The sequence below is a fragment of the Ovis aries genome, chromosome X, assembly GCF_016772045.2.
Source record: "Ovis aries strain OAR_USU_Benz2616 breed Rambouillet chromosome X, ARS-UI_Ramb_v3.0, whole genome shotgun sequence".
NCBI lineage: Eukaryota > Metazoa > Chordata > Mammalia > Artiodactyla > Bovidae > Ovis > Ovis aries.
The window spans coordinates 118,913,170-118,938,092 of NC_056080.1; the positions used below are offsets into that span (position 1 = coordinate 118,913,170).

Below are 24,923 nucleotides of genomic sequence, written 5' to 3' on the forward strand. Positions count from 1 at the left end.
AAACTCCGTAGGGGTAGGATCTATGTTTTTATTTCTCTGACATCCTTTCACAAAAGTTAATAAAGTTTATTACACATTAAGAACAAAAGGTTAAATTAATGCTGTTGGCTATTTTTAAGACATTTTCTTGGTCAACATTTTTGTTTATTGCATTTTTATCAATATATCAAATATTAGGATTCTGTAGGAATTCTGACAAATTGGGCTTGCAGGAGCTGACCAAGTGTCTTTTTTTTTTTTTAAGTGTGGTTCAGAAGTTTGTTAAAATTCAGAATCCTAAATCTCAATTGAAATGAGTAAGTTAAATTATCTGATAGTAGATACTGAGTAACTACATTTTTAACAAGCTCCCCAGAGGATTCTTAGGCACGGTGAAGTCCAATATCCTATTTGCACTATGAGGAAAGAGAATTGCTTCAGGAATAGCTCATTTAACTAGTGTCTCTGAAAATGATTTGCCCCCCACACTCCATTAAAATCAACATAATACTGGAAGTCCTAGACAGAGCAATTAGGAAGAAAAAGAAATAAAATAAATCACAAATAGAAAGGAAGAAGAAAAATTATTTGTGTTTGCAGACAACATGCTCTTAAATGTAGAGAAACCTAAAGACTCTTGCAAAACAAAACAAAACAAACAAACAAAAAAACAACTGGTAGAACTAATCAACAAATTCAGTAAAGTTGCAGGATACAAAATTAATATATAAAAGTCCTTTGTTTCTACACTAACAAAAGCTACCTAAAAAATAAATTAAGAAATAATTCCACTACAAAAGTATCAAAAAGAATAAAACACTTAGGGACAAATTTAATCAAGAAGATGAAAGATTAATAAAGTGAGAATTATAAAACATTGGTGAAACAAATTAAAGACAAAGAAATGGAAGGACATCCCATGTTCATAGATTGGAAAAAATCAATACTGTTAAAATGCCAATAAAACCCAAAGCTACCTACAAATTCAGTACAATCTCTATCGAAATCCCAGTGGAATTTTTCAACAGGAATAGAAAAAAATCCTAAAATTCATATGGAACTACAAAAGGCCTCAAATAGCCAAAGAGATCTAAAGAAATAACAAAACCTGGAGGCAACACACATCCTGATTTGAAAATACACTACAAAGCAACATCAATTAAAACAGCATAGGTTTTGGCATAAACAGACTTATAGGCCAATGAAACAGAATGGAGAGCCAAGAAAACAAATTCGCCCATATATGGTTAACTAATCTTTGACAAGGCTGCCAACAACCTGCATTGGGAAAAGGATAGCCTCTTTAACAATGGTGTTGGAAAAACTGGATATCTTCCCACAAAATAATGAAACTGGACCTTATGCCATACACAAAAATCAAGCCACAAGGGATTAAACATTTTAATGAAAACCTGAAACTATAAAATTCCTAGCATGAAACATGGATGAAAAGCTTCATGGCAATGGTCTTGGCAATAATTTCGTGGATATAATACCAAAACACCAGCAAAACCCAAAAATAGGCAGGTGGAAATACATTAAACTAAAAAGTGTCTACATAGCAAAGGAAACAAGACTCAAAAGACAACCTATGTAAGGGAAAAAAATATTTATAAACTATCTATCTGATGAGGGTTAATAGTCAAGGCTATGGTTTTTCCAGTAGTTATGTATGGATGTGAGAGTTAGACTGTGAAGAAGGCTGAGTGCCAAAGAATTGATGCCTTTGAACTGTGGTGTTGGAGAAGACTTTTCAGAGTCCCTTGGACTGCAAAGAGATCCAACTAGTCCATTCTGAAGGAGATCAGCCCTGGGATTTCTTTGGAAGTTCAGTTCAGTTCAGTTCAGTCACTCAGTCGTGTCCGACTCTTTGCGACGCCATGAATCGCAGCACGCCAGGCCTCCCTGTTCATCACCAACTCCTGGAGTTCACTCAGACTCACGTCCATTGAGTCCGTGATGCCATCCAGCCATCTCATCCTCTGTCGTCCCCTTCTCCTCCTGCCCCCAATCCCTCCCAGCATCAGAGTCTTTTCCAATGAGTCAACTCTTCGCATGAGGTGGCCAAAGTACTGGAGTTTCAGCTTTAGCATCATTCCTTCCAAAGAAATCCCGGGGTTGATCTCCTTCAGAATGGACTGGTTGAATCTCCTTGCAGTCCAAGGGACTCTCAAGAGTCTTCTCCAACACCATGGTTCAAAAGCATCAATTCTTCAGCCCTCAGCCTTCTTCACAGTCCAACTCTCACATCCATACATGACCACAGGAGAAACCATAGCCTTGACTAGATGGACCTTAGTCAGCAAAGTAATGTCTCTGCTTTTGAATATGCTATCTAGGATGGTCATAACTTTTCTTCCAAGGAGTAAGCGTCTTTTAATTTCATGGCTGCAGTCACCATCTGCAGTGATTTTGGAACCCCCCAAAATAAAGTCTGACCCTGTTTCCACTGTTTCCCGATCTATTTCCCATGAAGTGATGGGACCGGATGCCATGATCTTCATTTTCTGAATTTTGAGCTTTAGGCCAACTTTTTCGCTCTCCTCTTTCACTTTCATCAAGAGGCTTTTAGTTCCTCTTCACTTTCTGCCATAAGGATGGTGTCATCTGCATATCTGAGGTTATTGATATTTCTCCCAGCAATCTTGATTCCAGCTTGTGCTTCTTCCAGTCCAGCATTTCTCGTGATGTACTCTGCATAGAAGTTAAATAAGCAGGGTGACAATATAGAGCCTTGACGTACCCCTTTTCCTATTTGGAACCAGTCTGTTGTTCCATGTCCAGTTCTAACTGTTGCTTCCTGACCTGCATACAGATGTCTCAAGAGGCAGGTTAGGTGGTCTGGTATTCCCATCTCTTTCAGAATTTTCCACCGTTTATTGTGATCCACACAGTCAAAGGCTTTGGCATAGTCAATAAAGCAGAAATAGACGTTTTTCTGGAACTCTCTTGCTTTTTCCATGATCCAGCGGATGTTGGGAATTTGATCTCTGGTTCCTCTGCCTTTTCTAAAACCAGCTTGAACATCAGGGAGTTCATGGTTCACGTATTGCTGAAGCCTGGCTTGGAGAATTTTGAGTATTACTTTACTAGCAAGTGAGATGAGTGCAATTGTGCAGTAGTTTGAACATTCTTTGGCATTGCCTTTCTTTGGAATTGAAAGTGGCCACTGCTGAGTTTTCCAAATTTGCTGGCATATTGAGTGCAGCACTTTCACAGCATTGTCTTTCAGTATTTGAATCAGCTCAACTGGAATTCCATTACCTCCACTAGCTTTGTTCATAGTGATGCTTTCTAAGGCCCACTTGACTTCACATTCCAAGATGTCTGGTTCTAGATTAGTGATCACATCATCATGACTATCTGGGTCATGAAGATCATTTTTGTACAGTTCTTCTGTGTATTCTTGCCACCTCTTCTTAATATCCTCTGCTTCTGTTAGGTCCATACCATTTGTGTCCTTTATTGAGCCCATCTTTGCATGAAATGTTCCCTTGATGTCTCTAATTTTCTTGAAGAGATCTCTAGTCTTTCCCAATCTTTGGAAGGAATGATGGTAAAGCTGAAACTCCAGTACTTTGGCCACCTCATGCAAAGAGTTTACTCATTGGAAAAGACTCTGATGCTGGGAGGGATTAGGGGCAGGAGGAGAAGGGGACGACAGAGGATGAGATGACTGGATGGCATCACTGACTCTATGGACGTGAGTCTGAGTGAACTCCAGGAGTTACTGATGGACAGGGAGGCCTGGCATGCTGCGATTCATGGGGTTGCAAAGAGTCGGATATGACTGAGCGACTGAACTGAACTGAATATCGAAACTATATAAGTGACTCACATGTCAATAGCAAAGAAACAATCTAATTTAAAAATGGGCAAAGATCTTAAATAGACATTTCATCAAAGGAGACATACAAATGGCCAACATGTATATAAAAAGGTGCTCAACATCACTAACCATCAGGGAAATATCAATCAAACTCACACTGCAAAGTAAAATAAAATATAATATAATCTAAAAAAAAATTTAAAAAAATAAAGGAATGATGTTGAAAAAAATTAAAATAAAAAAATAATTCAAAAAATAAATAATTAACTCACAATGAGCTATCTCAAATCTGTTAGGACAATTATGATAGAGAGAACAACAACAACAAAAGTGATAACAAATGTTGATGAGGATGTGAAAAAATCAGAAATTTTGTACAATGTTGGTGGAGATGTAAAATGGTGCAGCTATTACAGAAAACAGTCTAGAACTTCCCCCTCAAAATTAATAATAGAACTACCACATGATCCAGCAATTCTACTTCTGGATATATATCATTTAAAAAAATTGAAATTACTTTCTTGTGGAGGTATCTTCACTACAGTGTTCATTGCATCATTAGTCTCAATATCCAAGAAATGAAAACAACCTAAGTGTCCACTGATGGATTAAAGCATAAAGACAACGTGGTATATACAATACAACAGAGTATTATTGTAGTACAGTATTACTGTGTTGTATTATGTATAGACACACATTAGAGTATTATTCACCTTAGAGAAATTGGGCTTTATATAATAACATGAGTAAATCAGGAGCACATCATGCTAAGTGAAATAAGCCAGTAACAAAAGGACAAAAACTATTATTTCAAATTTATGAGGTACAAAAACAATCAAACTCATAAAAATAGGGTAGAATGGTATTTGGAAAGGCAGAGGAACCAGAGATCAAATTGCCAACATCTGCTGGATCATGGAAAAAGCAAGAGAATTCCAGAAAAACATCTATTTCTGCTTTATTGACTATGCCAAAGCCTGTGACTGTGTGGATCACAATAAACTGTGAAAAATTCTGAAAGAGATGGGAATACCAGACCACCTAACCTGCCTCTTGAGAAATCTGTATGCATGTCAGGAAGCAACAGTTAGAACTGGACATGGAACAACAGACTGGTCTCAAATAGGAAAAGGAGTACATCAAGGCTGTATATTGTCACCCTGCTTATTTAACTTCTATGCAGAGTACATCATGAGAAACGCTGGACTGGAAGAAGCACAAGCTGGAATCAAGATTGCTGGGAGAAATATCAATAACCTCAGATATGCAGATGACACCACCCTTATGGCACAAAGTGAAGAGCAGCTAAAAAGCCTCTTGATGAAAGTGAAAGTGGAGAGTGAAAAAGTTGGCTTAAAGCTCAACATTCAGAAAACGAAGATCGTGGCATCTGGTCCCATCACTTCATGGGAAATAGATGGGGAAACAGTGTCAGGCTTTATTTTGGGGGGCTCCAAAATCACTGCAGATGGTTGACTGCAGCCATGAAATTAAAAGACGCTTACTCCTTGGAAGAAAAGTTATGACCATCCTAGATAGCATATTCAAAAGCAGAGACATTAACTTTGCGGACTAAGGTCCGTCTAGTCACGGCTATGGTTTTTCCTGTGGTCATGTATGAATGTGAGAGTTGGACTGTGAAGAAGGCTGAGGGCCGAAGAATTGATGCTTTTGAACCGTGGTGTTGGAGAAGACTCTTGAGAGTCTCCTGGACTGCAAGGAGATCCAACCAGTCCATTCTGAAGGAGATCAACCCTGGGATTTCTTTGGAAGGAATGATGCTAAAGCTGAAACTCCAGTACTTTGGCCACCTCATGCGAAGAGTTGACTCATTGGAAAAGACTCTGATGCTGGGAGGGATTGGGGGCAGGAGGAGAAGGGGACGACAGAGGATGAGATGGCTGGATGGCATCACAGACTCAATGGACGTGAGTCTGAGTGAACTCCGGGAGTTGGTGATGGACAGGGAGGCCTAGCATGCTGCGATTCATGGGGTCACAAAGAGTTGGACAAAACTCAGCAACTGAACTGAACTGAATTGAGGAAATGGAAATGTGCTGTTTAGTGGGTATGTTTTCAATACACACGAATAGGTTCTAGAGATCTGCTATATAACTTTGTGTCTATACTCTATTGTGTACTTAAAAGATAGATCTCAATGTTGTGTTCTTGTCACAATAAAAAATAAAATAAAGCTAAAAAATATTTTTTGGAGAAGGCAATGGCACCCCACTCCAGTACTGTTGCCTGGAATATCGCATGGCAGAGAAGCCCGGTAGGCTGCAGTCCATGGGGTTGCTAAGAGTCGAACACGACTGAGCGACTTCACTTTCACTTTTCAACTTTGTGCATTGGAGAAGGACATGGAAACCCACTCCTGTATTCTTGCCTGGAGAATCCCAGGGACGGGGGAGCCTGGTGGGCTGCCATCTGTGGGGTCACACAGAGTCAGACACGACTGAAGCAACTTAGCAGCAGCAGCAGCAAAAGATTTTTAGAAATTAAAAATCACTAACTCAAATGTATAGTGAAGTGTTGAGTACTGAAGTCTCATTCAACCAGACCTTGATTTAAAAAATCATAGTTTTTATGTTCTCAGTTCAGTTTAGTTCAGTCGATCAGTCGTGTCTGACTCTTTGCGACCCCATGGACTGCAGCTGCCATGGCTTCCCTGGCCATCACCAATGCCCGGAGCTTAAACAAATTCATATCCATTGAGTCAGTCATGCCATCCAACCAGCTCATCCTCTGTTGTCCCCTTCTCCTCACTCCATCAATCTTTCCCACAATCAGGGTCTTTTCAAAAGAGTCAGTTCTTCGCATTAGGAAGCCAAAATATTGGAGTTTCAGGTTCAGCATCAGTCCTTCCAATGAATACTCAGGATTGATCTCCTTTAGTATGGACTGGTTGGATGTCCTTGCAGTCTGAGGGACTCTCAAGAGTCTTCTCCAACACCACAGTTCAAAAGCATAAATTCTTCTATGCTCAGCTTTCTTTATAGTCCAAATCTCACATCCATACATGATTACTGGAAAAACCATGGCTTTGACTAGACAGACCTTTGTTGGTAAACTAATGCTTCTGCTTTTTAGAATGCTGGCTAGGTTGGTCGTAACTTTTCCTCCAAGGAGCAAGCCTCTTTTAATCTCATGGCTTCAGTAACCATCTGAAGTGACTTTAGAGCCCCCCAAAATAAAGTCTGTCACCGTTTCCATTGTTTCCCCATGTATTTGCCATGAAGTGATGGGACCAGAGGACATGATCTTAGTTTTCTGAATGTTGAGTTTTAAGCTAATTTTTTCACTTTTCTCTTTCACTTTCATCAAAGGGCTCTTTAGTTCTTTTTTGGTTTCTGCCATAAGTGTGGTGTCATCTGGATATCTGAGGTTATTGTTATTTTTCCTGGCAAACTTGATTCCAGCTTGTGCTTCATCCAGCCTGGCATTTCACATGATGTACTCTGCATATAAGTTAAATAAGCAGGGTGACAAAGTTCAGACTTGATGTACACCTTTTCTTATTTGGAACCAGTCTGTAGTTACACATCCAGTTCTAACTCTTGCTTCTTTACCCGAATATAGATTTCTCAGGAGGCACGTGTGGTGGTCTGGTATTCACATCTCTTGAAGAATTTTCCACAGCTTGTTATGATCGACACAGTCAAAGGCTTTGGCATAGTCCATAAAGCAAAAGTAGATGTTTTCCTGGAACTCTCTTGCTTTTTTAAATGGCCAGTGGATGTTGGCAATTTGATCTCTGGTTCCTCTGCTATTTCTAAATCCAGCTCAGACATCTGGAAGTTCATGGTTCACGAGCTGTTGAAGCCTAGCTTGGAGAATTTTGAGCATTACTTTGCTAGCATGTGATATGAGTGCAAATGTGTGGCAGTTTGAGAATTCTTTGGTATTGCCTTTCTTTGGGATTGGAATAAAAACTGACTTTTTCCAGTCATGTGGCCACTGCTGAGTTTTCCAAATTTGCTGGCATATTGAGTGCAGCACTTTCACAGCATCATAATTTAGGATTTGAAATAGCTCAACTGGAATTCCATCACCTCCACTAGCTTTGTTCGTAGTGATGCTTCATAACGACCACTTAACATCACATTCCAGGATGACTGGTCTAGGTGAGTGATCACACCATCATGATAACCTGGGTCATGACGATTTTTTTCTGTATAATTCCTCTGTGTATCCTTGCCACCACTTCTTAAAATTGTCTGCTTTTGTTAGGTCCATGCCATTTCTGTTCTTTATTGTGCCCATCTTTGCATGAAATGTTCTCTTTGTATCTCTAATTTTCTTGAAGAGATCTCTAGTCTTTCCCATTCTATTGTTTTCCTCTATTTCTTTGCATTAATCACTGAGAAAGGTTTTCTTATCTCTCCTTGCTATTCTTGGGAACTCTGCATTCAAATGGGTATATTTTCCTTTACTCCTTTGCCTTTCATTTCTCTTCTTTACACAGCTATTTGTAAGGCCTCTTCAGACCTTTTCGCATTTCTTTTTCTTGGGGATGGTCTTTATCCCTGTCTCCTGTACAATGTTATGAACCTCCATCCATAGTCCTTCAGGCACTCTGTCTATCAGATCTTATTCCTTGAATCAATTTGTCACTTCCACTGTATAATCATGAGGGATTTGATTTAGGTCATTTCTGAATGGTCTAGTGGTTTTCCCTACTTTCTTCAATTTAAGTCTGAATTTGGTAATAAGGATTTCATAATCTGAGCCACAGTCAGCTTCTGGTCTTGTTTTTGCTGACTGTATATAGCTTCTCCGTCTTTGGCTGTAAAGAATATAATCAATCTGATTTTTGTATTGACCATCTGGTGATGTCCATATGTGGAGTCTTCTCCTGTGTTGTTGGGAGACAGTGTTTGCAATGACCAGTGCATTCTCTTGGCAAAAGTATTTTAGCCTTTGCCCTGCTTCATTCTGTACTCCAAGGTCAAATTTGCCTGTTACTCCACGTATTTCTTGACTTCTTACTTTTGTCCACTCCCCTATAATGAAAAGGGCATATTTTGGGGGGTATTAGTTCTAGAAGTTCTTGTAGGTCTTCATAGAGCTGTTCAACTTCAGCTTTTTCAGCATTGCTTATCGGGGCATAGACTTGGAATATTCTGAAATTGAATTGTTTGCCTTGAAAGAAACAGAGATCATTCTCTCCTCTTTGAGACTGCATTCCCAACTCTTGTTAATTCTGATGGCTACTCCATATCTTCTAAAAGATTCTTGCCACAGTAGATGTAAAGGTCATCTGAGTTAAACTGATCTATTCCAGTCCAGTTTAGTTTGCTGATTCCTAAAATATCAATGTTTACTCTTGCCATCTCCTGTTTGACCCCTTCCAATTTGCCTTGATTCATAGACCTAACATTCCAGGTTCCTATGCAATATTGCTCTTTACAGCATCAGACTTTACTTCCATTGCCAGTCACATCCACACCTGCATGTTGTTTTTGCTTTGGCTCCTTCTCTTCATTCTTTCTGGAGTTATTTCTCCACTGATCTCCAGTAGCATATTGGGCACCTACCGACCTGGGGGAGTTCATCTTTCAGTGTCCTATTTTTTTGCCTTTTCATACCATTGATGGGTTTCTCAAAGCAAGAATAATGAAGTGGTTTGCCATTCCCTTCTCTAGTGGACCACGTTTTTTAAGAACTCTCCACCACGATCCATCCATCTTGGGTGATCCTACAGGGCATGGCTCATAGTTTCATTTATTTAGACAAGTCTGTGATCCATGTGATAAGATTGGTTAGTTTTCTGTGATTGTGGTTTTCATTCTGTCTGCCCTCAGATGTAAAGCTTCTATCCAATTTTCTGTTGATGGGTGGGGCTGTGTTCCCTCCTTGTTATTTGACCTGAGGCCAAACTACAGTCGGAGAAGGCAATGGCAACCCACTCCAGTACTCTTGCCGGGAAGGTCCCATGGATGGAGGAGCCTGGTAGGCTGCAGTCCACAGAATCACTAGGAGTCAGACACGACTTCACTTTCACTTTTCACTTTCATGCATTGGAGAAGGCAATGGCAGCCCACTCCAGTATTCTTGCCTTGAGAATCCCAGGGACAGGAGAGCTGGGTGGGCTGCCGTCTGTGGGGTCGTGCAGAGTTGGACACGACTGAAGCAACTTAGCAAACTACAGTGGAAGTAATGAAGATAAAGGCAACCTCCTTCAAAATGTACCATGCATGCAGTGCTACACTCAGTGTCCCCACCCCTGTAGCAGGCCACCACCAACCCATGCCTCCACCGGAGTCTCCTGGATACTCACGGGCAAATTTGGGTCAGTCTCTTTTGGGGTCACTGCTCCTTTTTCCTGGGTCCTGGTGCACACAAGATTTTGTTTGTGCCCTTCAAGAATCTGTATCCCCAGTCCTATGTAAGTTCTGGCAACTCTGTGGTGGGGTTAATGGCAATCTCCTCCAAGAGGGCTTATGCCATACCCAGGTCTGCTGTACCCAGAGTCCCTGTCCCTGCAGCAGTGTACTGCTGACCCATACCTCCACAGGAGACACTCAAACACAGGTCAACACTCAAACTCAAAAACACTCAAACACAAAAACACTCAAACTCAGCCTCTATGCAGTCTCTGGGTCCTGGTGCAAACAAGGTTTGTTTGAGCTCTCTGAGCATCCTGGTGTGTATGGGGTTTCATTCTAAACGCGATTTCACCCCTCCTACCATCTTTTTGGGGCTTCTTCTTTGCCCTCGGAGGTGGGGTATCTCCTCAAAATCTCTCCAGAGCCACGCAGCCGCCTCTCCAGCACCGTGCAGCCACCACTCCAGCACCATGCAGCTGCAGCTCCAGTGCCAGCTGGAGATGTTTTAATAGCTATTTTTTTTTTCTGGTGTAATGGAACGTTGGAGAATCTGAAGAAAGCAAGTGCAACTTCTTTACAAAATTATTCACAGATGCAAAATACTTCAGTAAATTCTTGGAGGTTAATAAACCCAGACCTCTAAGATAAAGTCCAGATGGTTCTTTTTCTGTCTTTTAAGGTCTTCCATAATCTATGCCTAACTTTCCTTTCTTGTTTAATCTTATGCTATTCTCCAAAATATATCATTCACTTCAGCCAAACTGAAATCTGCCATTTGAGCACACCATGTTTCAATTCCTGTTTCAAGGCATTGTGTTTGTCCTCCTACCTAGAATTCATTCTTTTCCATATCTGCATCAAAATGCTATCCATCCTTAAGACTGATCTCAAATCGTGTTCCTACATGAAGCTTTCTACAAAGAATTATTTGTCTCTGAATGACTATTGGTCTTAATGACCAATCAATTTAAACTATTTTTGCAATACACTCTTTTTTTATTGCCATAAAACTTTCCAAGTGGATCCAGTTTATCTCCCCAACAGTATTGTAAGTCTCTAGTGGGAATCAGCCTCTATTACATCTTCAGAGTGCCAGTTCAATAAACACTTGCTGAATGGAAGAAACAAACAAATATCAACATCTTAGTTAAACAAATATTTGTTGAATGTTACAACAGAATTCAGACCAAATTAAATAGTTGTGCTGCCCTAAAGTGCTATGTGATCATCTGTTAAACATGTAATTGCTGATTGGAATTGTTATAGCTAATATGATCAACATTCACCAAAAAAGAACATTTAAATGCCACTGTGCTGAAGCAATCTATTAATAGTTTTACAGGGAAAATGTGGACAAAAATATTTAACAGATAGTTTCTATTGACTGAGCTAGCACTGGAATGACCAAGAACAAATCACCTATGTTAAAGACCCACTGAAAAAATTGGCAAGGCATTTAGTATGGCTCCTGAAGAAACAACAGCAATAGACAGTATGTGAGGCGGGCAACAGTTTCCATTCTGTAAAACAACATTTGAAAGTATGCAAAGGATAAGTCACTTTGACTAACAGTAACAGGCTAAGAAAGATTAGCCAGGAGTAATGAAGCATTCACATCTGATAGCTTCAATAATATGATCACTGGTGCTGCTCTCCTTCAGTGCAAAGGCTAGTGGTATGTATTATATCTATACACTGATTTTGGAAATACATATTTTATAATGTTTTCAGTGTAAAGCCTTATGCAGGATACATTTTCAGTAATAACCTGTTCCATCCTAAAACATTAGATAATGAAAACTATTTGATTTAGATTTTCTCACTTTTAGTTACATTTTATTAGATAGTTCTTTTAAAGTCTATTTTAAAAATCCAGAGGGATGTTGTGGGGAGGGAGGTGGGAGGGGGGTTCATGTTTGAGATCGCATGTACACCCGTGGTGGATTCATGTCAATGTATGGCAAATCCAATACAGTATTGTAAAGTAAAATAAAGTAAAAACAAAAATTTAAAAAAAATAAAAATCTTAATTATCAGTCACTATGGATATACATTTTCACTCTCTTTAATGAAATTATAATCTTAATGGAATGTAATCACCATGAATAAAATATACTCAATGGGTGTATCTTTCATTTTAGCATGGAATAATAAAGATTTTTATGTATAGAAGTGTGTTTTATGTGTACCATTATTTTCCTTTGGAGAGATAAACCACAGACAGCAATACAAAGAAACAGAAAAAACACAGAAGACTGTGTTTTTGTTTGAAAGCACCAATAAATGTATGCCACTTCATTAGTATCCACGGTGTTCTGGAGTGATTCAAGGACTTCGTTGGTAGCTGTAAGAATCTGTCTGCAATGCAGGAGACCCAGGTTTGATCCCTGAGTTGGGAAGATCCCCTGGAGAATGGAATGGCTGCCAACTCCAGTATTCTGGCCTGGAGAATTTCTTGGACTGTATAGTCCATGGGGTCACAAAGAGTTGGACTTGACTGAGTGACTTTAATTCATTTATTCTGGAGTGATTTAAATAAAAATGAGTTTCCAACTATGACTTTATCAGTTGTGATGCCCTTAAAAGTTGGTCCACACCAAATGTTACACATAATTAATATCATCGGGATAAGAACTGAAATTTCATGTAATTTTTAATTGTTATCATAACTTTAGCTGATTTTCCTAGGATTGCCTTTAGGATATTATCTGGTTGCCAATGTATAGGATTTTTGCATAGAAAAGGTAATAGGTTGGTGCAAAAGTAATTTTGGTTTTGCATTGTTGAACTTTGGCATTTGATACTAGAATACATTCTTAAATGACTGTGGTTATGCTATACATCATTTAATGCACATTTCTTGCTTTGTGATTTTGCTAATGAATTATTACTTTCTGTTTACTTTATATGCATTTTAGGCTACTGAAATGATGTCATGAAAAATCAAATTCAAGCATTTTTCTTATTCTAATTCAAAATGGGTCATAAAGCTGTGGAGACAACTTGCAACATCAACAACGCATTTGGCCCAGGAACTGCCAATGAACATATAGTTCAGTGGTTGTTCAAGAAGTTTTGCAAAGGAGACAAGAGCCCTGAAGGTGAGGAACACATTGGTCAGCCATCAGAAGTTGATGATGACCAACTGAGAGCATCACTGAAGCTGATCCTCTTACAACTACACAAGAAGTTGCCCAAGAACTCAATGTTGATCATTCTATGGTCATTTGGCATTTGAAGGAAATCAGAAAGGTGAAAAAGATCAAAAAGTGGGTGCATCCTGAGCTGACTGCAAATCAAAAAACTGTAGTTTTGAAGTGTCATCTTCTCTTATTCTACACAATGAACCATTTCTCGATCAGATTGTGGTGTGCACCCAAAAGTGGATTTTATACAAAACCCAGCAATGATCAGCTCAATGGTTGGACTGAGAAGCTCCAAAGCACTTCCCAGCCAAACCTGCACCAATAAAAAAGATTATGGTCACTGTTTGGTGGTCTGCTGCCCATATGATCCACTACAGCTTTCTGAATCCCTGTGAAACTATTACATCTGAGAAGTATGCTCAGAAAATTGATGAGATGCACCAAAAACCGTAACAACTGCAGCTGGCACTGGTCCACAAAAAGGGTTCAATTCTTCTCCATGACATGTGTGTGCATGTCACACAACCAAAGTTTCAAAAGTTCAATGAATTGGGCTACAAAGTTTTACCTCATCTGCCATATTCATCTGACCTGTCATAAACTGACTACCACTTATTCAAGCATCTTGACAACTTTTTTGCAAGTAAAATGCTTCCATAACCAGCAGGACATAGAAAATTCTTTCCAAGAGTTCATCAAATCTCGAAGCATGGATTTTTTTTTTTTTTTTTGCTACAGGAATAAATGAGCATTTCTTATTGAAAAAATGTGTTGATTGTAATGGTTCCTATTTTGATTAATAAAGATGCATCTGAGCCTAGTTATAATGATTTAAAATTCAGGGTCCAAAACTGCTGTTACTTTTGCACCAACCTAATAACAGCCCACTGATTCTGATTTAGTATCCTTCTAATCAGTTGCCAAAGAACAAAAATAAGCAAAACAAATAACAACACGTATTAAATTCTTATAATTGGGTGGTCTCCTAGTATTTATTTATGAAATCTATTTATTGGATATGAAGGAAAGTTACATGGCTCAAAATAGCTTGGAGTTAAAACTCCCCTCCAGGTCCTCCCCACCATTCTATGGAAAACAAAGAACTCTCTCACCGTGCGCCCCCCCCACCCCCGCCAAAAGAAATGGACATTAAGGTTGATTACACCCAGCTCTCAGCTGGTCCAGCCTCTGAGAGACTGATCTCCAAAATTCCTTGACCTAGTCATTTAAGAGATAACTACTCTGAACAACCTTGGAGAAGAACAGGCCCCCTTAAGACAGTAATTTATCAATAATTATCTTAAACATAAATGGGTTGAATGTCTCAACCAAAAAACAAAGACTGGCTGAATGGATACAAAAACAAGACCCCTATATATATTGTCTACAAGAGACCCACCTCAAAACAGGGGACACATACAGACTGAAAGTGAAGGGCTGGAAAAAGATTTTCCATGCAAATAGAGAACAAAAGAAAGCAGGAGTAGCAATACTCATATCAGATAAAATAAACTTTAAAACAAAGGCTGTGAAAAGAGACAAGGACACTACATCATGATCAAAGGATCAATTCAAGAAGAAGATATAACAATTATATATGCACCCAATGTAGGAGCAACACAATATGTAAGACAAATGCTAACAGGTATGAAAGGGGAAATTAACAATAACACAGTAATAGTGGGAGACTTCAATACCTCACTCACACTTATGGATAGATCAACTAAACAGAAAATTAGTAAGGAAACACAAATTTTAAATGATACAATAGACCAGTTAGACTTAATTAATATCTATAGGACATTTCACCCCAAAACAATGATTTTCACCTTTTTCTCAAGTGCACATGGAACCTTCTTCAAGATAGATCACATCCTAGGCCATAAATCTAGCCTTGGTAAATTCAAAAAATTTGAAATCATTCCAATCATCTTTTCTGACCACAATGCAGTAACATTAGATCTCAATTACAGGAGAAAAGCTATTAAAAATTCCAACCTATGGAGGCTGAACAACACGCTGCTGAATAACCAACAAATCAAAGAAGAAATGAAAAAAGAAATCTAAATATGCATAGAAACGAATGAAAATGAAAATACAACAACCCAAAACCTGTGGGATACTGTAAAAGCAGTGCTAAGGGGAAAGTTCATAGCAATACAGGCATACCTCAAGAAACAAGAAAAAAGTCAAATAAATAACTTAACTCTACACCTAAAGCAACTAGAAAAGGAAGAAATGAAGAACCCCAGGGTTAGTAGAAGGAAAGAAATCTTAAAAATTAGGGCAGAAATAAATGCAAAAGAAACAAAAGAGACCATAGCAAAAATCAACAAAGCCAAAAGCTGGTTCTTTGAAAGGATAAATAAAATTGACAAACCATTAGCCAGACTCATCAAGAAACAAACGGAGAAAAATAAAATCAATAAAATTAGAAATGAAAATGGAGAGATCACAACAGACAACACAGAAATACAAAAGATCATAAGAGACTATTATCAGCAATTATATGCCAATAAAATGGACAACGTGGAAGAAATGGACAAGTTCTGAGAAAAGTACAACTTTCTAAAACTGAACCAGGAAGAAATAGAAAATCTTAACAGACCCATCACAAGCACGGAAATTGAAACTGTAATCAGAAATCTTCCAGCAAACAAAAGCACAGGTCCAGATGGCTTCACAGCTGAATTCTACCAAAAATTTAGAGAAGAGCTAACACCTATCCTATTCAAACTCTTCCAGAAAATTGCAGAGGAAGGTAAACTTCCAAACATTCTTTGAAGCCACCATCACCCTAATACCAAAACCTGACAAAGATGCCACAAAAAAAGAACACTACAGGCCAATATCACTGATGAACATTGATGCAAAAATCCTCAACAAAATTCTAGCAATCAGAATCCAACAACACATTATAAAGATCATACATCATGACCAAGTGGGCTTTATCCCAGGGATGCAAGGATTCTTCAATATCCGCAAATCAACCAATTAACAAATTGAAAAATAAAATCCATATGATTATCTCAATAGATGCAGAGAAAGCCTTTGACAAAATTCAACATCCATTTATGATAAAAACTCTCCAGAAAGCAGGAATAGAAGGAACATACCTCAACATAATAAAAGCTATATATGACAAACCCACAGCAAACATTTTCCTCAATGGTGAAAAATTGAAAGCATTTCCCCTAAAGTCAGGAACAAGACAAGGGTGCCCACTTTCACCATTACTATTCAACATAGTTCTGGAAGTTTTGGCCACAGCAATCAGAGCAGAAAAAGAAATAAAAGGAATCCAAATTAGAAAAGAAAAAGTAAAACTCTCACTGTTTGCAGATGACATGATCCTCTACATAGAAAACCCTAAAGACTCCACCAGAAAATTACTTGAGCTAATCAATGAATATAGTAAAGTTGTAGGATATAAAATCAACACACAGAAATCCCTTGCATTCCTATACACTAATAATGAGAAAATAGAAAGAGAAATTAAGGAAACAATTCCATTCACCATTGCAATAAAAAGAATAAAATACTTAGGAATATATCTACCTAAAGAAACTAAAGACCTATATATAGAAAACTATAAAACACTGCTGAAAGAAATCAAAGAGGACACTAATAGATGGAAAAATATACCATGTTCATGGATCAGAATAAACAATATAGTGAAAATGAGTATACTACCCAAAGCAATTTACAGATTCAGTGCAATGCCTATCAAGCTACCAACGGTATTTTTCACAGAGCTAGAACAAATAATTTCATAATTTGTATGGAAGTATAAAAAACCTCGAATAGCCAAAGCAATCTTGAGAAAGAAGAATGAAACTGGAGGAATCAACCTGCCTGACTTCAGGCTCTACTACAAAGCCACAGTCATCAAGACAGTATGGTACTGGCACAAAGACAGAAATATAGATGCATGGAACAAAATAGAAAACCCAGAGATAAATCCACTCACCTATGGACACCTTATCTTTGACAAAGAAGGCAAGAATACACAATGGATTAAAGACAATCTCTGTAACAAGTGATGCTGGGAAAACTGGTCAACCACTTGTAAAAGAATGAAACTAGAACACTTTCTAACACCATACACAAACATAAACTCAAAATGGATTAAAGATCTAAATGTAAGACCAGAAACTATAAAACTCCTAGAGGAGAACATAGGCAAAACACTCTCTGACATACATCACAGCAGGATCATCTACGACCCACCTCCCAGAATTCTGGAAATAAAAGCAAAAATAAACAAATGGGACCTAATGAAACTTAAAAGCTTCTGCACAACAAAGGAAACTCTAAGCAAGGTGAAAAGACAGCCTTCAGAATGGGAGAAAATAATAGCAAATGAAGCAACTGACAAAGAACTAATCTCAAAAATATACAAGCAACTCCTGCAGCTCAATTCCAGAAAATAAACGACCCAATCAAAAAATGGGCCAAAGAACTAAACAGACATTTCTCCAAAGAAGACATACAAATGGCTAACAAACACATGAAAAGATGCTCAACATCACTCATTCTCAGAGAAACGCAAATCAAAACAACAATGAGGTACCATTTCATGCCAGTCAGAATGGCTGCAATCCAAAAGTCTACAAGCAATAAATGCTGGAGAGGGTGTGGAGAAAAGGGAACCCTCTTACACTGTTGCTGGGAATGCAAACTAGTACAGCCACTATGGAGAACAGTGTGGGGATTCCTTACAAAACTGGAAATAGAACTGCCTTATGACCCAGCAATCCCACTGCTGGGCATACACACTGAGGAAACCAGAATTGAAAGAGACACGTTTACCCCAATGTTCATTACATCACTGTTTATAATAGCCAGGACATGGAAGCAACCTAGATGTCCATCAGCAGATGAATGGATAAGAAAGCTGTGGTACATGTACACAATGGAGTATTACTCAGCCATTAAAAAGAATACATTTGAATCAGTTCTAATGAGGTGGATGGAACTGGAGCCTGTTATACAGAGTGAAGCAAGCCAGAAAGAAAAACAGCAATACAGTATACTAACACATATATATGGAATTTAGAAAAATGGTAACAATAACACTGTATGCGAGACAGCAAAAGAGACACAGATGTATGGAACAATTTTTGGACCCTGTGGGAGAGAGCGAGGGTGGGATGATTTGGGAGAATGGCATTGAAATGTGTAATATCATATATGAAATGAATAGGCAGTCCAGTTTCGATGCATGATACTGGATGCTTGGGGATGGTGCACTGAGACGACCCAGAGGGATGGTACAGGGAGGGAGGAGGAGAGGGGTGTTCAGGATGAGGAACACGTGTATACCTGTGGTGGATTCATGTTGATGTATGGCAAAACAAATACAATATTGTAAAGTAATTAACCTCCAATTAAAATAAATAAATTTATTTTTTTTATTTCCAAATGCAGAAGGAAACTGAGTCTTGTCTTTCAAATATCAGAAATAACAACTATAGGTGTGTAATCATAATGTTTAAAGAAACATGGTCCTAACATATTGCCAGATCCTTAGATAGAAAGGAGCCCCAAATTTCTCAAATATTAAATACATTTTAACTAATGTTAACTTAAATATATACACAATACCACACTGTTAAGAATGAGTTGTGAAGACCATGGTGCCTCACTCTCAGTAAATAGGCTGTGCCTAGCAAGAATTTAAAATCAACCAACGGAAGTTCCATTAGAAATTAGGAATATTAGGAAACATTGCACTATATTTAAAATAGGTGTTAACATGCTCTAAAAATGTTATTCGTTTAATAAAGCAATTCAATAACTTGTGTAGTTTTGTATGGTACATTTTAACCCATAGACAAAGAGATTTAATCTTAAACTTTCTATAAACAACAATAAAATTGTAGTTTGTTCCTTATTCTTTCCTTTAAAGTAACAGTTTCTACTCAGTAATGTGGTATAAAATTAAGTAAAGCAAGCCTAACTCTGAACTTTATAAAGCCACATAATATTGTCTTGAAAGAAGATAAGCAACAACAACAGATATCCAATAAAGTAGTACCCAGAGAAAGACGTGAACATTCTTTGCATTCAAAAATTTTCTTGAGAACATGAGAAAATACATGTATTTTGTGCTTGGCACATAGTAAATATCTATAAAAGATGCTGATTATTTTTAATGCTGTGTTATTGTTGCCTTTTCAAAGCTATCTGCTATTCATCTCCCCTTTGAAAGCCCTCCTGCAGCTGCACTAGCCTTGTTGTGTTTTAGCATATGAAGCACACTCCATTTCAAGGCTCTTGAAATCGCCGTTCTGTCTTTCTGGAAACTGCTCCCTGTAAATACTCACATACCTTACTTCCTACTTTATGAGAAAAGATATTACAGTAAGCTTCATTATGTAAGATTTCTCTTATGCATAAATATTCCCCAAGCATATTCCGTATTACATGTGGATTTGTGTTGAGGATAAAGACACACAATGCATTTGGTTTGGACCCATCTGGATTGTTTTGTGAAGAGAACAAATAAACCATCATGTGTCCATTTTCACAAAGGGCATGGGGCCTCTGTACCTGAAGTATATAATCTACTGGCTGAATAGCCAGATCCCCAGAGAACAAAATGGCACCATGGTTAAAGGATGACTGGAAAGTCACCTCTGTGCCCATGAGGATATGCATGTGATCTTAAAGTCACTGTAATAAGCAACAGGCAGGGCATATTTTTGATTTCACTACTTAAATTAAGAATGTTTGAAACATTAATCAATGGATTGTGTGGGGACATGTGGTATTGATTTGAATTAAAAAAAAAATATGAATGGAGGTTATGGACTCCCATGAGGCACAGCAGCAGTAACCTCTCACTTGCTTTGAATTCTGTGTCAGACATCCTCATGACTGCCCTTTCACTTTGTTTAGATCTCTGCTCAAATGTTACCTCATCAGAAAGGCCTTCCCTATCTGAAGTAGGATCCTTTCTTCTCTCTCTTCCTTCTAATTATTTTTTCTTCATACTACTTACAACTACTAAAGTACTATATTTGGTTTATTTTTATTGTTTCTCTCATTATTAGAATGTATACTCTATGAAAACATATTTTCTGTTTTGATCCTGAATTATCTCCAGTATGTAGAAGTGTACCTGACACACAATGGTGCTCAATATTTGTGGAATGAATTATTAATGAATTCTAAGTCTTATTCATTCAATCCCCCCTTCTTCAGGCTATCGCAATTTACAGTGACATCATCCTTGTTGTTCCCGAGGGACACCTCACTTGAAAATCAAAAAGGTGTAAAATGGAGGGAATTTTGTTGCTTGTCTAACAGAGTAATACTGCCAAAGATACACAAAATCATATATCATACAGATAACAAATTACACAAAAACATATAGGGTGAGGGTATGATCCCAATTGCTGCCAATTCCTTAAAACTAAACATCCCTGTGAATCTTCAGCTTTGTACTGCGGCATGTTGTTCTGGGCCAATACACAGGTCATCAGGATTTTATTCAATGTTCTCAAGCACAATGAAGAGATAACCACATTTATCTTAGCAAATGCAGTTGAACAACTTTATACTCCTGGGTACTTACACAATCATCTCTTTATCAGCACCTTATAACAATATTCTGTCATATAAAATCATGATCATAATACACTGTCAAAATAGTTTAATATTTTGAATTCTAAGGATGATATAAGAAAAGAAAGGCCATTGAGCAAGCTTGTTATGGGAAGCAAAGATGCAGAGTTAGTACATAACTAGGGCAAAAAGAGTCATACATGACTGAGCGACTGAACTGAGGGCAAAAAGGAGATGATAATTGAGCCTAGGCCTCTGATGACATGCATGCTGATATGTGCATACTCACAGTGTGGGACCATGATACAGAGCTGCTCCTAAATGAAATACAAACTTAAAATTCAATTACAAAGAATGTATTTGAGTTTTAAAATCCCCTAGCCAATGTATTAATATAACTTTAATATCTTGGCTTTACTACCTGTTTTAGATTTAATTATAGGTTATTCAACTATATTATATTTTAGTAAACTAGTCCGTTCTCTATTCCCTGCAATATTTGTAGAAAGCAGGATGACTTAAGAACCCTTATTTTTGCCCAAGTGTTAGAACTCACCTTGTGTTCTTCACACTGACTGCCATTTTTGTTTGTTATTTAACCATAAGAGTTCTACTGAGGGAATAGTAGGTTGCTGCCAATTTTGCAGGATCTTTTCCTCCTGCTCCCCAATTTTGCTTAAAAAGAAGCATTAGAGAAGTGGGAAATAAGAAAGTTCCTTATCAAATTTTCTTTACCCAAGATGAAATAATTCAGAATGGGTAATTATAGATTAATAAATCATCATTTTCAATTAATTAAGCACTCAATTTACCTCTTCTCTTCAGCTTAAAATATTCCTGGCACGTCTATAAAACTACTTCCTGTATTTATTTTAGTAAAATATTAGCTTTGCACTGTAACCATAGCATATTTAAGGGAATGTTTTTTAGAATATGAACATTGTAAAGAATAAAAGGAGAAATATATTTTTAAGATATTATTTGGTGACACTTTATATTTGACATTTTATCTAGTATTTTCATTTAGCATCTAAATTACTGTAAATATATTCTCATGCTGGAAAATCAATTTAAGGATGCTCAAAAAAATTTTATCAGGAATTCACAGTGGATAATTTAATTTCCTTACGACAGTCACTAAGTCACATCTGACTCTTGTGACCCCATGGACCGTAGCCTGCCAGGCTCCTCTGTCTATGGGATTTTCCAGGCAAGAATACTGCAGTGGGTAGCCATGCCCTTCTCCAGGGGATCTTCCCAAACCAGGGATCAAACCTGGGTCCCCTGCATTGCAAGCAGATTCCTTTACCATCTGAACCACAGGGGAAGCCCACACTTATAGACAGTACACAAAATATCCAGATTTCTAAATAAATTAGCATACCTTTAAGCTGAACCACTATAAAATTTAAGCCATTTCAAAAATACATTTTTTACTATAACCTTTTACACTGTAATTTCATTATCAAAATCATTACTTGTGTCTACATGTTGAAGAAATAAAATCTGATAATGAAAAAAGGAAAATAAAGTAAAAATGTACTAGATTAAGTTATATTAGACAGTATTAGAGGAGGGAACATACTTTTCTTCTACTCAAACAATACTGGTGTGGGATTTCCCTGGGGGTCCAGTGGTTAAGACTCCACCTTTCAATGCAGGATGTGTGGATTTGATCCCTGGTCTGGGAGCTAAGATCCCACATGCCTTGTGGCCAAAAAAACAAAATATAAAACAGAATCAAACAATACTGGTAGACACAAAAATAAAAATGAGGTCAAAGATTTTATGAGCTATACTTACACAATACTTTATTATCATTTTTATCACATTTTAATATTCTAAAATAGTTGATATGTTCCATTTCCTACTTTAAAATCTCACTGCCATAAGAAGCATTTCATTACTTGTTTTATGCAAAATATTTTCATAAATGCAAACTAGCTGTGGAACCTAATACTACTTGAAATAAATCTCAAATGCCAAAATAAACTTTTCCATACTCTCACATAAAGATAATATTTATCAAGCATCAGTATGGCAACTATGTACTAAGTTATAGACAAGGATGTGCTGAGCAGTCAGAGCTGGCCTGACAAAGTCAGAAAGAGTTCTAGGTAATCGATCACAATTTTACAAAGGAAGAAAGAAAGAAACACAACTATCTGAATATTCAAGCAACAGAGGATATTTACAGAAAAGTAACAATTATAATAATTGCTAATCTCTAAAAACTGAAACAGAATTCTTAACAGAATCAGAATGGAATAGAGAAACTAAACTCACAACTCTAAAGCATATTTCCCATTAATTACCAAAAGTATGTACTATGACTATATTCTTTTATAGACTCAGATAAGGGGATTACTTGAACACCCCGATTGGCTGCATACAAATTCAGAAATTATTATAACTTTTATTTAAACACTAAATGAGCACTTCAGAGGATAAGTTAATCTAAGCTATGACTTTGTTATGTGTTCAAAAACTCCTACCCGGCTGTAGAATCTTCTGTATTGTCATCAGCCATCATCTCCACATCTTGTGAGTGTTTTTCATAAGCTTCTTTGAACAAATTCCATGGAACTGCTTTAAGAGTATCTTCATTTGCTCGAAGATGTTCTATCAGTTTTCGTGAGTGCCAGTTCTGAAAGGCTCTTTGATGGGCAGGGGCCAATTCTGGCACTGGTGGTAATACGCTGTGGTGGACAGGACTGTTGCTTTTTTTCAGTCCATTTCTGTCCCGAGAGTGGTTCTTCAATCTGCCCTGAACCGGGGTCCCTCTATGCTCATATCCTTCCTGCTGAAGGCAATTTCCAGTGTTGGGTGAGCCTTGAGAAGGATGACTAAACCATCTCCAGCGTAGCCTTAGGATCTGTTTCACATCAAACTCTTTCTTGCCAGACACTGACATTGTTGCAGGAGGAAAGACGAAAGCCTTCTCTCACAGAAAGGAAACAGCCTTTGTTATCTCTTGTTTCTCTGCCTCTTCTGTAGGACTAACAAAAGCACAAGTGTTGAGAGCAGTCTCTTGTTCCCCCCTCCCCCACTGTTTGTGATACACTGCGAACAGTTCCAGCTTTCCAGCTGAAGCAGAAAGCAGCAGCTAACAGTGTAGGTGGGAACCCATACGGACAGGATGATGAGGTCAGACCTTAAACAAGTAAATCAGTTTAGCACAGGAAAACAGCTACAACACACTCCAGCTGCTAGATTTGCAAACTCCCAGCCTTCCCGCCTGGACTTGTAAATATCTAACCCAGCTCCTTCCTAACTGAAGTATAGTAGCTTTGGCTTTTAAGTCCAAGCAAGTGAACAAAAGCAAAGTGTTTAAAAACACTTGTTTCTAAATTCCACTCACCCCACCCTCTGTCAGATATTATTTCCTGGCAGCCCACTTCTAAAAATGTGACATTTTGTCCTAGGAGAATTTGTAACAATGAATTCATTATGACCTATTTTGGTGTTCTTATGGAAAATTTGAAGGTAGTTCATTAAGAAAAAGTATCTTGCCACCAGTCTCCTCATGCATATTTGTAGTTATTTTTTTACAAAATGTCTGAAAATGTGACTGTCTTTATAGAGATATTTGTTTGAAAACCTGAACAATTTTAGAAACATAATGTGTTGGTTACCTATGGCTAAAAACACTAGAGGATGTATTAACAGTATTTTAAGTCTACCCCTGAAGGAAGAGAACAGTGTTTTTCTAAGCTCATAGGTAGGAAGACATGTCTTCTCTCACGAACCAAAACTTGAAAACGAATAGTCTATTCTGGCTCCGTGCCTGTATAAACATTTCCTTATCATGCTCTTTACTCTCACAGGCAGTGTTAAAGGTCTATTTTCTTTGTTCAAAAGTTCGTATGAGAGGATGTGCAAAAGGCATGTTTTGAAGTAACTCCAAATTGTCACATATCTCAGTAATAACTGTGCACAAAGTACTTTGAGATCTCTGATTCAGAATCTCTACTTTGTACAGGGGTAAATGTTTCTATAACAGTAACGTATAAAGAATATATTCACCAATACCATTTTGAAATTTACTTTGAACTTTATAGCTTA

General features: G+C 37.7%; 1 protein-coding gene across 3 annotated transcripts in view; it reads right to left on the reverse strand.

Moving 5' to 3' along the window:
* The window catches only part of KLHL4 (kelch like family member 4), a 137,301-nt gene extending 113,450 nt beyond the window's left edge, over positions 1-23,851 (reverse strand). For all 3 annotated transcript variants that reach the window (XM_012107510.5, XM_004022411.6, XM_060408463.1), the window contains exon 1: positions 23,354-23,851. In XM_012107510.5, coding sequence (XP_011962900.2) covers positions 23,354-23,772 — 419 coding nt within the window. In that variant the 5' untranslated portion in view covers positions 23,773-23,851. The remainder of the gene's footprint in view (positions 1-23,353) is intronic.
* Positions 23,852-24,923: the final 1,072 nt, after the last annotated feature.